General features: G+C 45.3%; 1 protein-coding gene across 3 annotated transcripts in view; it reads right to left on the bottom strand.

The window, feature by feature from the left end:
- cd226 (CD226 molecule) overlaps positions 1–14,265 on the bottom strand; it is a 55,695-nt gene extending 41,430 nt beyond the window's left edge. The window contains exon 1 of one of the 3 annotated variants that reach the window (XM_078216709.1): positions 13,912–14,265. In XM_078216709.1, coding sequence (XP_078072835.1) covers positions 13,912–13,966 — 55 coding nt within the window. In that variant the 5' untranslated portion in view covers positions 13,967–14,265. The remainder of the gene's footprint in view (positions 1–13,911) is intronic. The other 2 variants (XM_078216710.1, XM_078216711.1) reach the window with 2 other exon arrangements.
- Positions 14,266–14,992: the final 727 nt, after the last annotated feature.

The following is a 14,992-nucleotide window of genomic DNA, read 5'->3' as shown; positions in this document are numbered from 1 at the left end:
TGAGAATTGGGTGGCAAGAAACTTGTCTCCTGTCTCCCCAAAGCCTACCCATCATCTCCAAGGAAAAAAGTCAGGAGTGTTATGGAATACTCTCCTCTTGCCTGGATGAGTGCAGCTCCAACAACACTCAAGAAGCTTGGCACCATCCAGGACAAAGCAGCCCTGCTTTGATCAGCATCTCAGCCACTACTTCAACTTCACTTCCTCCATCACTGGTTCATCATGGCTTCAATGAGTCCCACCTAAAAGATTCACCACAGCTCATCAAGTTTCTTTCAGTAACACCTTCCAAACCCACAACATCCAGTACCTAGAAGGACAAGGGCAGCAGATGCATGGGAATGCCACCACCTGTAAGTTCCCCTTTGAACCACTCACACCATCCTGACTTGGAAATATATAGCTGTTCCTTCACTGTCGCTGGCTCAAAATGCTAACAACACTTTGGGTGTACCTACACCACATGGAGTGCAGTGGTTCAAGAAGGTGGCTCACCACCACCTTCTCAAGGACAATTAGGGATGGACTATAAATGCTGACTCTGGTAATGGTACCCACATCCTATGAACAAAAGAAAAAATGGATGATTTCATTGGAGAGACAGCACAACAGAAGATGAAGCAAAAACTGGAGCTGTTCACTAAAACCAGAGTAGGAAACAGAAACTCAGTGCAGCGATAGACAGTAAAGCCTCTGCCACAGCCAACCTAACACCTGTGCATTACAGCTACACACCCAAAAGTCCCAGCCACCTCATTGCAATCACTCACCATCTAGTGCGCCAGAGTTACACACTGAGAATCAGCCCACAACCCCCACCCAGCTAGTCCACCATCGCAATCATAATGCAAGCCATCAGAGAGCAAGAGGTGGAGGAGGTGTCACCAAGTTCCCCACATTATGGGAATAGAAGCAATGTAGATCATCACTGGCAGAGACAGCAGCGCCAGAAATAAGATGAGCTGTCAGCTTTCACAGTAAACCTCTTGACAAATGCGGGAGGTATCATTAAAAGTCTGAGATGCCCATTACATGAAGTAGTTTCACACTACAAGCTGCCCATAGATATTCTGTCCTTTTCTCATTTCTTATTCTCACATCTCTTATTTATTTATTAGCCTCACCAGTAGGCTTACATTAACACTGCAATGAAGCTACTGTGAAAATCCCCTCATCGCCACACTCCGGCATCTGTTCAGGTACACGGAAGGAGAATTTATCATGACGAATGCACCTAACCAGCACGTCTCTCGGGCTGTGGGAGGAAACCAGAGCACCCGGAGGAAACCCACATAGACACAGGGAGAATGTGCAGACTCTGCACGGTGACCCAAGCTGAGAATCAAACTCGGGTCCCTGGCACTGTGAGGCAGCAGTGCCAACCATTGTGCCTCTGTGCTGCCCACTCTAAATGTACCAACAATTTGACTTGTAAAAAAATAGGTTTATTAGACTTGTGGCCTAGTGGGAAAAGGCAGAGTACATTGTGCCCATGGAGACAGCAGGCATTAAACATTGAGGAGGCCAGGGGAGTGTTGAACTAACAAGAGTAGGAAACAGACTTTAACAGCTGTACGGACTCCTCCTGAACCAGAGGGAGCAGAGAAGAGGAGGCTAAAGGACCAATGGGTCAGTAGGAGTTGCAGGAATGGAGAACAGGAGCGTTGCACAGTGGTTAGCACTGCTGCCTCACAGCGCCAGGGACTCGGGTTCGATTCCTGGCTGGAGTCACTGCCTGTGCAGAATCTGCACGTTTTCCTTTGTCTGCGTGGGTTTCCACCGGGTGCTCTGGTTTCCTCCCACAGTCTGAAAGATGTGCTGATTAGGCGCATTGGCCATGCTAAATTCTCCCTCAGTGTATCCAAACAGGAGCCGGCGACTAGGAGATTTTCGCGGTAACTTCATTGCAGTGTTAATGTAAGGCTACTTGTGACACTAATAAATAAACTTTAAGGAACAGACATTGAAAGTAGTCGCAGAAACAGGGCAGCAGTAACAGTTGGCCCAGGATATGGCTGGAACCTGGCAAACTCAGGGTTGACGGGAAGGAAGCCAGTGTTGGCTGAATTATGAAAACAGTTTTTTAAAAACCTACAATTTGGAGTATTATAAAGCAGCTTTCCAACAATAGTGAAAGACCTACTATTGTATAAGATTCTAAAATCTTTAAACCGACTCATGGAGATACTTCAGCTCAGCGATCGGACTAACATTGGACGTTCTGATAGATTTCTAAATGAAATACAAGGGGAAACGGTCACAGGGGAACAATATCTGAGGGAATTAGAACTTGCTATACAGTGAAGCAACTGCATTGGCATTGAGCATACTGCTAAATTCATGGGGGCCTTTGGTATTACAGCATTAGAACCCTTTATTGTGCAAATTAGAGATTGAAACCCCATTGAAAGACCCCATCAAGAAATTATTCAGTGATGAGTGACCAGCTCTCATCCATTCAGGGGTCTTCACTTGTTCCCATCATTGCCGACAGTAAACAAGGTAGAATATTTTTTCTGGGTGATCTTACCTATGTCCCACCTCCAATTCAAACACCATAGCAGAGGTTCAGAGAAGGTGGGCAGGGTGACCCAGTGATCTAACCCAACTCCTCCGTAACAAAAGGTTGGTTGGCCATCCTCTAAATGCGCATGTTCAGCCCCAGCCTATCACCCGCCCCAAACCTCAACTGCATAGCACCACAGACTCATCTCATTTTATGGTGCTGTAGCCACAGAACAAGCTGGATATACAACAACTGCGCCTGCAGATAAAGTCATGTCAAATGGTCAATCAATATAAAGACCTCGCTCTGAAATTCTGCAGGCTTCTGTTGCTAGATTTACAATGAGAGACTGATGGCAACTTTGAGGATTTTGGAGGTAGGAGTCTCAACGTTCATGGAAGGTATCTTCATTATTGCGATGAATCGTGGATGGGGATCAAGATTTTGGTGGATAGATTGGATCCTAATGAAGACATGGAAATCCTACAAAAAAAATGGCAGTGCTGTTTCTGGTGAGAAAACCGGCGTGTTTCTCTCCCGAGAAACACATTGTTATCTCTCTGGACCTTACGACACTCTGTCCAAAAGAATTAAGGGGACATGTTTCATGCTGTTATGGGGGGGCGGGGGGCCTCAACATGCCGATAACACTCAGCTGCGCTGTGATGGGGGTGCCATGTTTAAAGGGCATCCCGATCATAACAGGAATAGACCTCCCCTCCCCCCCCACAATGGAAGTCTCAGGTGCCTTCACCCCGATTGGAGTTGGTTCTCCTCTCCCCCTCCACTTCCTCCCCCCTGCCCCCCCCCCCCAATTGTTGGCCCATACGCCCCAACCCAACTGATCATCAGCCTCTACTCTCCTCCCCTTTCCCCAATCATTGGCCCCTCCCCCCACCAAACAGCCACCACCGGCACCCCCTGCTTCTCTGTCCACTCCTAGCCCACAATCAAATCTGAATGAATCCCCACCCCCCCCACCCTGCCATTCTCCCATGAGGCTCTCACTGGGACCTGCCGTTGGCACAGTTTGGTAAAGCCTAGACATGGTAATGGTAATAAATGGCACCAGTATGCCATCATGCCGGCGCTTGCTAAATATATGGTGGGGGTTGGGGGGGTCAGGGGGGGGTGGTGCTCCAGAGAGAGTGCTCACTGATAACATTCTAATGGATTAAAATGAACTTCCTGGGCTCCCGCAGCGTGTTTCACACCCCTCCACCGGCGAGAGGACTGGAAGATCGGAGCTCGGAAACTCGCCGATGTGAATCGCGCTTTCCGAATCTTTCCAGATTTTGAACGCCATTCCCATGGACGGAGAGCATTGACTCAAAATCGCCCCAGAGAGGGCCAATCTCAGTCACATTACACACAACCTTCTTTGTAACGTTTCATGTTGCAAAGGTCCAATAAAGTTTAGTAACCAATTTAAAAAGACACATTACTAGCGACAAACTTCACCCATGCTGCAGTTTTGATTTATGGCTTTCTGTAATCTGATTTCAATTATATTTTATATTTACAGAAATTGAAAGCAGGGCTACTTTGGTCGTACAACGGGCAGTAGCTCCACAGAGTAATTATATCTCATTTTGTAATTGCTCCAATAAATATTTAGTTATATTCTTGTATTCATTTATTCATATTCCTAATAAATGTTTGAAATACATTGGAGATAATCTCACCAGGTACAATAAATCCTGGTTTTCATACAGAACGCTAGCGCTTGTTTCTTGACATTCTGTTGCCCTTTCCGATATTGATTAATACAAGGACCGATGTTAGCAACCTGAATGTGACGGCAAAATTCAGAGAGCTCTCAGGAGTCAATCACTTGGCAGCATATTCTTTTGAATATTGCTCTCGTTGTAATTGAATCCAGCCGAGAAACAGGGACACATTTCAGCAATTAAAGGGACACTGCCATTGTCAATGAGGATGATAACAGTTTGGAACATTGCAATTGTAAAGGACCAAACACAGTAGAGTTTTACATGATTGTTGGATTTAAAATAGAATTTGGAGCACGGACTCAGGCCATTATGCTCTACATGCTTATCGAACCCAACGAGATTATTACAAAGCTATTTCAATCATTCATTAGGAATATGAACGAATGACTATAGGAATATAACTAAATATTCTTCCCACATTCCACTGGCCTAACTATATGAGCATACCCTCTAATCTCTCATCCTCATGGCCTTCCTTAACTTTCCCTTAAATGCACCAACACTGTTCACATCAACTACACCTTGTGGTAGAGAGTCCCACATTCTAACCATTCTCTGGGTAAACAAGTTTCCCGTGAATTCCTTAATGGATTTATTAGTGACTACCTTGTATTTCAAGGGTCTTGTGGCACAGTGGGTAGCATCGCTGCCTCTGAACCAGAAGCTGTGGGTTTGAATCTCACCCCAGTACTTGATGTTCATGGAAGGTGCGTTCATAATGGAGTCAAGCAGCTTGAGAATCAACTTGTAATTCCTTCCAATATCCACCAATGGCAGGCAGTACGAGTGGGAGAGATTTCTCGGCACACTGTGTGATGGAAAGAAAGTTGGACCCTCTACCACTGCTATCCATAGCTCCAGAGTATAAAATTTCTGTAAAAGTGCATATCGCCATATCAACATGACTCTTGAGCAATCTGTAACACACCACCACCATCTTGTATTTATGATTCTAAGTGGGCAGCACGGTGGCACAGTGGTTAGCATTGCTGCCTCACAGCGCCAGGGACCCAGGTTCAATTTTGGTCTCGGGTGACTGTCTGAGTGGAGTTTTCACGTTCTCCCCATGGGTTTCCTTCGGGTGCTCTGGTTTCCTCCCACACTCCAAAGTGTGGATTAAGTTGATTGGCCCTTTAGTGTCAGGGGGATTAGCAGGGTAAATTGCCCCTTGGTGTCAGAAAGATAAGCAGGGTAAATACGTGACGTTACGGGGATGGGGCCTGGGTGGGAATGTTATCGGTGCAGGATTGATGAGCCAAATGGCCTCCATCTGCACTGTAAAGTTTCTATGAAGTTTTGAACTCATCTATAAGTTATAAGTTCAAATGGACTACTTCGGCAGAGTTTACATAGTGACATTCCCCAGAGAGAACAGTCCATAGAATCATAGAATCCCTACAGTGCAGAAGGAGGCCATTCGGCCCATCGAGTCTGCACCGACCACAATCCCACCCAGGCCCTACCCCCACATATTTTACCCGCTAATCCCTCTAACCTACGCATTTTAGGATTCGAAGGGGCAATTTTTTTAACCTGGCCAATCAACCTAACCCGCACATCTTTGGACTGTGGGAGGAAACCGGAGCACCCGGAGGAAACCCACGCAGACACGGGGAGAACGTGCAAACTCCACACAGACAGTGACCTGAGCCGGGAATCGAACCCGGGACCCTGGAGCTGTGAAGCAGCAGTGCTAACCACTGTGCCACCGTGCCGTCCAGACTTAAAAACTTGGGAGATTTTTGAAAACAGATTTCCAATCAACTTTTTTCCCCACTCTCTCCTTTATTGTCAAGGCAGCTTGTTAGCTGGACTTTTCCACCATGGTAGACCTTCATCTGCCAAGGAAACCATACTGTGAACAGCCAGATGGACTCATCCTTTCTGTTGCCCTTTCTTCTCCAGTGGGATATCCAGAAATAAATGTGCAAGGTGAATTGGAACCGTGGGAATAACCCAGATAACCCAAAGTTATTGAACAGTTTCAGTGAACTGAGAATGGGAATAAGCAGGAAGAAGGAAGTTGCATTTATATAGCACCTTTCAAAACCTCAGGATGTCCTGAAATGTTTTGCAGCCTGTTAAGTATTTCCGAAGTGTGGTCACTCTTTGGGCCCGATTTTACCATTTTCATTCTAAGTGCCGAATCTGGACGTAGTACAGATCCGACGTTGAAATCCACGCCCCCATACGCTCTCAGCAGTCCCATTCGCGCTGTGGGCGGGGCTTAACGCTGCTGGAACGATCGGAGCTCTAAACTGCGCATGCGCAGTTAGAAACAAATTGGAAAAAGCACGCCCGTGTTGGATCGCTCCCGACCCGCAGAAAGCAGAGAAAGGGGCCCGGCAGTGACAAGTGGGAGCGAGGGTGTATCTTGGGGCGGGGGGGGGGGGGGGGTGGGCGCAGATGGATCTCTGGTGGGGGGGGCAGATGGATCTCTGGTGGGGGTGCGGGGGCGCAGGGGGGTCTGCTGCCACTCTGCGGGCGATCGGTGGGGGGGGAGGGGGGCAGGGGTGGCGATCGGTCTGGGTAGCGGGGGGTGGTGGATAAAGGGGACAGTGATGTGTGTATGTCCCCCTTATTCACCCCCCCACTACGATCTGGCTCACTCGCCACCCCCCCCTCCCCCAGACAACGATCTGGCCTCACTCCCCTCCCCCCCCCCCCAGAGAATGGTCCGGCCTCATACCCCCTCCCCTCCAGAGGAACATCTGACCCACCACCCCCCCACCAGACAACGATCAGCCTTACCCCCCCACCAGAGATACATCTGACCCGCCTCCTCCTCCTCCCCCCGCAACCAGACAACGATCTGACCTCACTCCCCTCCTCCCCCCTCCAACCAAAGAATGATCTGCTCCGCCTCCCTCCTCCCCCCCACCACTGATCTGAGTCAGAGAGCCGTTGGAAGCACTGAACGTGCTCTTCAGAGGCTGGTGCGCCCGACTCAGACTTTTATTTCGCAGGTCCCTAAAAGCGCGGTTCCGGATCGGCAAACGCGGTGGTAAAGGGGGAAATGCTGATAGAGTTGGGCAGGCAGTTCATTAATTCAATTTAAATGCATGCAAATGCATTTAAATCGTCGTTGCGCCCGATTTGGGTGTTTGGATATTAGGATGTAGATAGGCTGGAAAATTGGGCGAGGATCCTGGATTCAGGATTCAATCCTGGACCGGGGAGCGGCGCGGGCTTGGAGGGCCGAAGGGCCTGTTCCTGTGCTGTATTGTTCTTTGTTCTTTGTTCTTTGTTGGAACGGATCACCGCCATTTGCGGGTCTCGGTAAAGTGGCGATCTGCGCGTTCGCTGATGCAAATCGCGATAAAGGCCTCACACCTGACTTTACCACGATTGCGAGCCCGGAAACGGGCGCAAATTGTTGGTAAAATCGGGCCCTTTGTGTTATAGGATCAGGCGTTTCTGCAAGACAAGATATTTCTAACTTTCTAGTAAAATTTCCCTGGTTGACACCAGTAAAAAAAATGCTTGGCATTTCAATAGTTTTGATCACATTGTAATATAAAATAAATGTATTCACAACATGGAGTTGTGGACGAAGGGGGAAATTATACGTGAATATTGCCTGAGGAAAGCAATAAAACCTCCATAATTCTTATTCCATGTTCCACATTCCTCTCTATTCATTGATATTCCAATAAGCATTGTCTCTCCGTGTGAATCTACCGACATACTGGTGGTATTTAATTATCAATATGCTGCACACAGATATTCTAACCATTCTCTGGGTAAAGAGGGTTCTTGTGAATTTCTTTAGGGATTCATTGGTGATGACCTTGCATTTCAGAGGTCTTATGGTGCAGTTGGTAGCATTGCTGCCTCTGAACCAGAAGCTGTGGGTCTGAATCTCACCCCAACATGCTGTGTCTTTAGCACAAGGATAACACTTGCACTTTCACCTCCAAAGTGGAGATAGTTTTTTTTGCCATGGAACTCTATTTCCACAATTGTCTTTCATGCAATCATAGAATATCTAAAGTGCAAAAGAAGGCCATTCGGCCCATCAGGTCTGCACTGACCACAATCCCACCCATCCCCTTAACCTCACGTATTCAGCCTGCTAAACCCTCTTACATTAAGGGGCAATTTAACCTGGCCATTCAAACTAACCCGCACATCTTTTGACTGTGCGGGTTAGGAAACTGCAGCACCCGGAGGAAACCCATGCAGACATGGGGAGAATGTGCAAACTCCACACAGACAGTGACCCAAGGCTGGAATTGAACCCGAGGCCCTGGCACTGCAAGGCAGCAGTGCGAACCACTGTGCCACCGTGTCTTTGTCGGAAATGCTATTTGAAATTGACCTGTGGAATTCCCAGGCTGGTGACACCTAAAATGTCCTAACGCTTTTGCCACATTTCTTTGAACTTCCTTGAAATTCTGTCACCTTTTTTATTTACCACTGGCAGAATCTCCAATGCCGTGAAACATTTTTGTCAAGGCAGGGTTAAGCTGCAAGGATGATGAAGGATTGACAGCAAGTTTATAAGAAACTGGTCACTAGAATGGATTTCAAAGCTTCAACTTTTATATTTAAATTAATAAAACAAGGATGTCACGGTAGCACAGTGGTTAGCACTGCTGCTTCACAGCTCCAGGGACCTGGGTTCATTGTGGTATTGTGGTCGGTGCAGACTCGATGGACCAAATGGCCTCTTTCTGCACTGTAGGGTTTCTATGATTCTAAGAAACGGGTAGAGGAACCACCCGAACTGCAAATATGGAGATATGAGGTGGGATTTTTCTGCCATTCCCACCGGCATGATCTTCCAGTCTCACACCCCCGAGTTTCCTGGCCTTGTGGAGTGGATTCAATGGGGAATCCCATTGACAGTGATGGGACCAGACCACCACCAGCCAATGGTGAGCCGCTGAGAAAAACACTGCGGGGATGGGGAGGTGAGTGGGGTGGGATGGGAGATCAGAGAATCTCGTCCATAGGATTTGATTGGCATTGTGTAATTTTGCTTGATTACCATTGGGTATTTGGATAACTGATGCAAAACTGTGGAGTTGAGAAATTGTGAAAGGATCTGGCTTGATGATTTGAATGATCAATCAATGCTTTTTGGTCCATTTTAATAATTCATACCTAGCTGTGATACAACCAGAAAGAATGCTTTCTGTAGTGCATCTGTAAAAGTTGGCGGTTACAGTAGCATGTTTATGAAGAAGTTGGTTCAGGGTATTTCATCTCTGCTGTATACTTATACACAGTTTTGTGAATACAACTTATTCCGGATTGCATCGAAAGGGAATTTAATTTAAAACTAAGCATTGCACCAACTTTGGTTTGCCATTGCACAAATATGTGCACCCAATGTGAAGTGGTTTCAAATGGGCATTGATGTCAAACAGGCAGCATTAAGTGTAAGTCACATAGAATTATAGAATCTACGGCATGGAGACAGGCCCTTCGGCCCAAACTGGTCCATGCCGACTAAAATGCCCATCTAAGCTAACCCCATTTGACTGCATTTGACCCCTATCCCTCTAAACCTTTTCTATCCATGTATCTGTCCAAATGCCTTTTAAATGTTGTCAATGCCCCTGCCTCAACCATTTCCTCCGGCAGCTCATTCCACATACTTACCACCCTCTGTGTAAAACAGTTGCTCCTCAGGCTCCCATTAATTATTTTTCCCCTCTTAACTTAAACCTATGCCCTCTAGTTCTCGATTCCCCAACCCTGGGAAAAAGACTGAGTGCCTCTCATGATCTTATGCTCCTCTATAAAATCACCCCTCAGTCTCCTACGCTCCAAAGAAAACAGTCCCAGCCTGTCCAATCTCTCCCTATAACTCAGTCCCTTGGGTCCTGGCAACATCCTTGTAAACCTCTTCTGCACTCTCTCCAGTTTAATAACATCTTTCCTATAGCAAGGCAACCAAAAATGAACATAATACTCCAGGTGCGGCCTCACCAACATCAACAATTCCACTTCAGAGCAATTAGATCAAGAGCTCCAGCAGAAAATGAAAGATTGCAAAGATTTTGCAAATGCGGTTTGCACCGCTAAAAAATACTTGAGCAGACTGCAGAGCCAGCTGGGAACCCTTTAAGCTTGGCAGGGGCGTTCTGGGGTCATTTTACTGAGAGTGCATAACAGGCACTCAACCTCTCATAATGCTACAAAACCACTTGATATATGAGGAGCATTTGAGGACTCTGGGTCTGTACTCAATGGAGTTTAGAAGGATGGGAGGGGGGAGGGATCTCATTGAAACTTGCAGAATACTGACAGGCCTGGATAGATTGGACATGGAGAAGATGTTTCCATTAGTAAGAGAGACTAGGATCCGTGGGTGCAGCCTCAGAACCAAGATGAGGATGAACCTCTTCAGCCAGAGGGTGGTGAATCTATGGAATTCATTGCCACAGAAGGCAGTGGAAGCAAAATCATTGAGTGATAGGTTCTTGATTGGTTAGGGGATCAAAGGCTACAGGTAAAAGGCAGGAGAATGGGGTTGAGGAACATATCAGCCATGATCGAATGGGCGAGCAGACTTGATGAGCCGAATGGCCTAATTCTGCTCCTATATCTTACGTCTTATGGTTTAATATCAGAGTGGGAGTCAACACGAAAAGGAAAACATGTGTGGTATATAACAATAACCTGAGGTTCCGGCACTGTATATAAACTCAGTCATCATCTTGCACACATACCATTTTAACCAGGCGGGAAAGAAAGATCTGTGTGGTTAGTCAGTAGCTTACAAGCTGCACCCTCATTGATCCCCATGTGGGGGAAGAAAAACAAGTCTGTGTGAGTAATGGCGGAGGTGTATAAAATAGGAACAGTTATTTCATCAGGCACACATGTCATATACTTTGATTTGCTGATTGTTAGTCTGATCAGGAATACTTGATTTTTATTATGCCACAAATGTGCATTTTTAATACACATGATAGGAAAATACGTCAAATTTAAAGCCATGTAATGAGTCATTATTTAAAGCAAGTTATAGAATCTCACAACCTGGCTTCTTCAATTTTTAACGTGAGGTAAGGTTAATTATAAATAAATAATTGAGAGATGTTCTGTGCAAATTACAAGTGAGGGGCGTCCTATTGTCCAACTTGTTCACACATTTTAAAAAGAATTGTGTTCTCCATGATATAATCTAACTGTCATATAAAAATGACTCCAAGGATTTTAGAAACCTTAGGTGGGATTTTCCAGCCACGCTCGCCCCAAGACCATAAAATCCCGCCTGAGATCAACGGACCTTCGCATGGTCCGTGTCCCACCTGCTACGATTCCCGTGGTGGGCGGGATGGGAAAATTCCACCCCTTGGGTGATGGGTTCCCTGGTGGCACAGCAGGTGAGCAACGTGAATGGTCATCAACCTCAGTGGGACTGGAAAATCCTGCCATGACCAATGGTGAGCCACCTCTGCCGCCAGAAAACCCCGCTGTGGGTCCTCGTTTGGATTGCATGGAAATTAATTTTGAAAAGTTGTAGTTAGATACTAATTTAGATATAATAATAATGCATGCTGTGCGATGATATAGATAAAGGCTGGAATTTTCTGACCATTCACACCAGCGGGATTTTCCCATCCCGCTGCAGTGAACGGAGATTTGGCTTGTCACCAGATTCTTCATCTTTACTGCAGCAGGAGCATGGCATGAACGGGCGGTAAGATCAAGTCCATGAACTTGTGTGTACAGTTTTGGTCTCCTTACTTGAGAAAGGATATACTGGCACTAGAGGGGGTGCAGAGGAGATTCACTAGGTTGATTCCAGAGTTGAGAGGGTTGGCTTATGAGGAGAGACTGAATAGACTGGGGCTATACTCATTGGAATTCAGAAGAATGAGGGGAGATCTTATAGAAACATATAAGATTATGAAGGGAATAGATAAGATAGAAGCAGGGAAGTTGTTTCACTGACGGGTGAAACTAGAACTAGGGGGCATGGCCTCAAAATAAGGGGAAGCAGATTTAGGACTGAGTTGAAGAAGAACTTCTTCACACAAAGGGTTGTGAATCTGTGGAATTCCCTGCCCAGTGAAGCAGTTGAGGCTACCTCATTGAATGTTTTTAAGGCAAGGATAGATACATTTTTGAACAGTAAAGGAATTAAGGGTTATGGTGAGCGGGCGGGTAAGTGGAGCTGGTCCACAAAAAGATCAGCCATGATCTTATTGAATGGCGGAGCAGGTTCGAGGGGCCAGATGGCCTACTCCTGCTCCTAGTTCTTATGTCCTTATGTTCTTAAGTTTATCAGATTGTTATATTATAAACCATCTGTTTAATTTAAGATAAAATGATGGAATGAAGGGGTGGGCTATGTGACCAGTTCTGATTTCTACCTGACAACAAGCCTGGATACTTGATTGTTAAATGTTTAAAAGGGCGGCCCAGGTTGGTTTACTGCGAAGAAGGTGAAAGATATTCACACTAGTGAGCAATGACCGGAGTAACTGTGCTGACGGTGGGTAAACTATTTGTTGCCAAGTCATTGGGAGGTGCTAAAAATGTCAGGCTTTGCAAATGGTTATACTTTAAACTGTCTATTTAATTCTTAGATAGAATTAAATAGACCGATTCTCGCACATATTGCAGTGCGTAAAAATCTCAAGACGGAGAGGGAGAGTTTGAGACAGCAAATCTCTATTGTTCATCATGCAGAAAGAAGTTGGTAGCTCATGCTCAAATTGAAGAGGCCAAGTTTGTGAGTGTTTAACCATGGCTGGAAGATTCACCTAGCTTGGGGAAAGAATCACCAATTTGCTCCTCATTGTGAAAGCTTGTTCAAGGATTAGAAGTAATCAGCTGATAAAGGAAAATAAATGAAGCAAACCCTTGGGAGCTAAGAATTGCTTTTGCCTGGTACTGGGAGAACAGAGTGTCTACTTTCGAGGTAAAGTAGAACCATGGAGGGAGACCTTTGGTTGTTTTAAATACTAAATGGAAGATCTTTTCTGTAGTTTAGAGTGTAAGTTGCCTGCTGAAATAATATTTGGTCAATGTTGCTTTTAATTTGCTTGTTCAAGTAAAAATCTTAAATCTTGAAATCTAACTATATTTGTCGTCATTCACTGGATATTCACGTTTCTTTTTAAAGGTTATCACTCTCTATGACGATCATAACAGTAAGAACCTAACCTTGGAAATTTTGCGTTCTTTGATTTTCAGCATGTGTAGGTGACTAACTCCCAAATTATATCTGGCAAAAACTACTTGAACATTTTCAAACCAAGAATAATATTCACTAATTCATTGGATCAGACTAACCTTCAATTGTAGTTTTCTTATCAAATTTTACCTAGTTCTTTCATTAATAAAAAGTCTAACTGTAATATAACATGTGCCATAATGTCATGCTACACATCATTAATTATCCCAATTTAATTTGTGACCAATGCATTAGATAAACTTAGCATGTGAAGACACAGAAAATATAACAATGCACAAGTTGAGGGTCACATTTTCACTAATTGACTCACAGTAAATGAGCATCTTTTGTTGAGAAAATCTATGTATTCTTTGTGAACAATGCTATGACACATTGGCTATTAATATATAGTTACAATGAACACAAGGCACGCATTCAGCAAAACTTATTCGTGCAAACCTCATACTTAAAACACTGAGAACAAGAGTAACGATAGTTGACTCAGATATTGAAGTTAGTTCAGTACCTACCCTTGTGCAGGAGAAGCAGTCCAGAACAAAAGAGATAACACGCTAACCATGACATGGATGGTGATCTGAAATGCTTAAATTAGGGGGAAAGAAAAGTCCAAAATCGCAGAGGTACAACCTAATGTAGAGAGTTCACCAAATGATCAGATCAGCTTCCTGACTCATTATATCTCAGACTTGTTTGCAGCCTTCTGCAACCTGATTGGTTGCAGAATGCATTTCAACATCACAACTTAACACAGAAAAGTGTTTACTGGTTACCAGCTAAGAGAAATGTAAAGGTTTCTTTTTTTAAAAATTCAAGCTACAAATAGAGGTGTGCAACATCTTTAACTATTCTGACTACTTCTGTATGTAAAGTTTTCGTCCACGATTCAGTGGGCGGCACGGTGGCACAGCGGTTAGCACTGCTGCCTCACAGCTCCAGGAACCTGGGTTCGATTCTCGGTTTAGGTGACTGTGTGGAGTTTGCACATTCTCGCTGTGTCTGCGTGGGTTTCCTCTGGGTGCTCTGGTTTCCTCCCACAGTCTGAAAGACATGCAGGTTAGGTGGATTGACCATGCTAAATTGCCCCTTAGTGTCAGGGGGACGAGCGAAAGTAAATGCATGTGGTTATGGGGATAGGACCTGGGTAGGATTGTGATCGGTGTAGACTTGATAGGCTGAATGGCCTCCTTCTGCACTGCAGGATTGTAGGATTCTATGATTCTATGATATAAAGTTCAGTGGCCAGGACAGATAATACAATGCTGGGGACAAAAGTGACAGAATCAGGAGCAGCAAAATTGAGGAGCGAGAAAAAGGGACAGATGCTAAGAGTGGCACTTTGGTAGAGGGTGCATAGAGGAGGAGAGGAAGCATGGAGAATTCAGCAACAGCGCTTTGGAAGGAGTGTGGAAAAAAACACTGTACTAATAAGATGTGGGAATGGGCGAGGGAAGGAGAGTATCGGGATGGATAAAAGAGGAAGGAGAGTACCAACTTAAGTTAGGCAGACGTGTGAAGAAGAATGCCTGATTGAATGGAAGGAGAAGCTATGCCTCTGGGTGGAAGAAGTTCCAGTTTGGGAGTGGGAGGAGA

Source organism: Mustelus asterias, chromosome 7, assembly GCF_964213995.1.
Source record: "Mustelus asterias chromosome 7, sMusAst1.hap1.1, whole genome shotgun sequence".
In the NCBI taxonomy this organism is placed as follows: domain Eukaryota; kingdom Metazoa; phylum Chordata; class Chondrichthyes; order Carcharhiniformes; family Triakidae; genus Mustelus; species Mustelus asterias.
The sequence above is the reverse complement of the archived record's forward strand: the minus strand, read 5'-3'. Positions and strand labels throughout refer to the sequence as shown.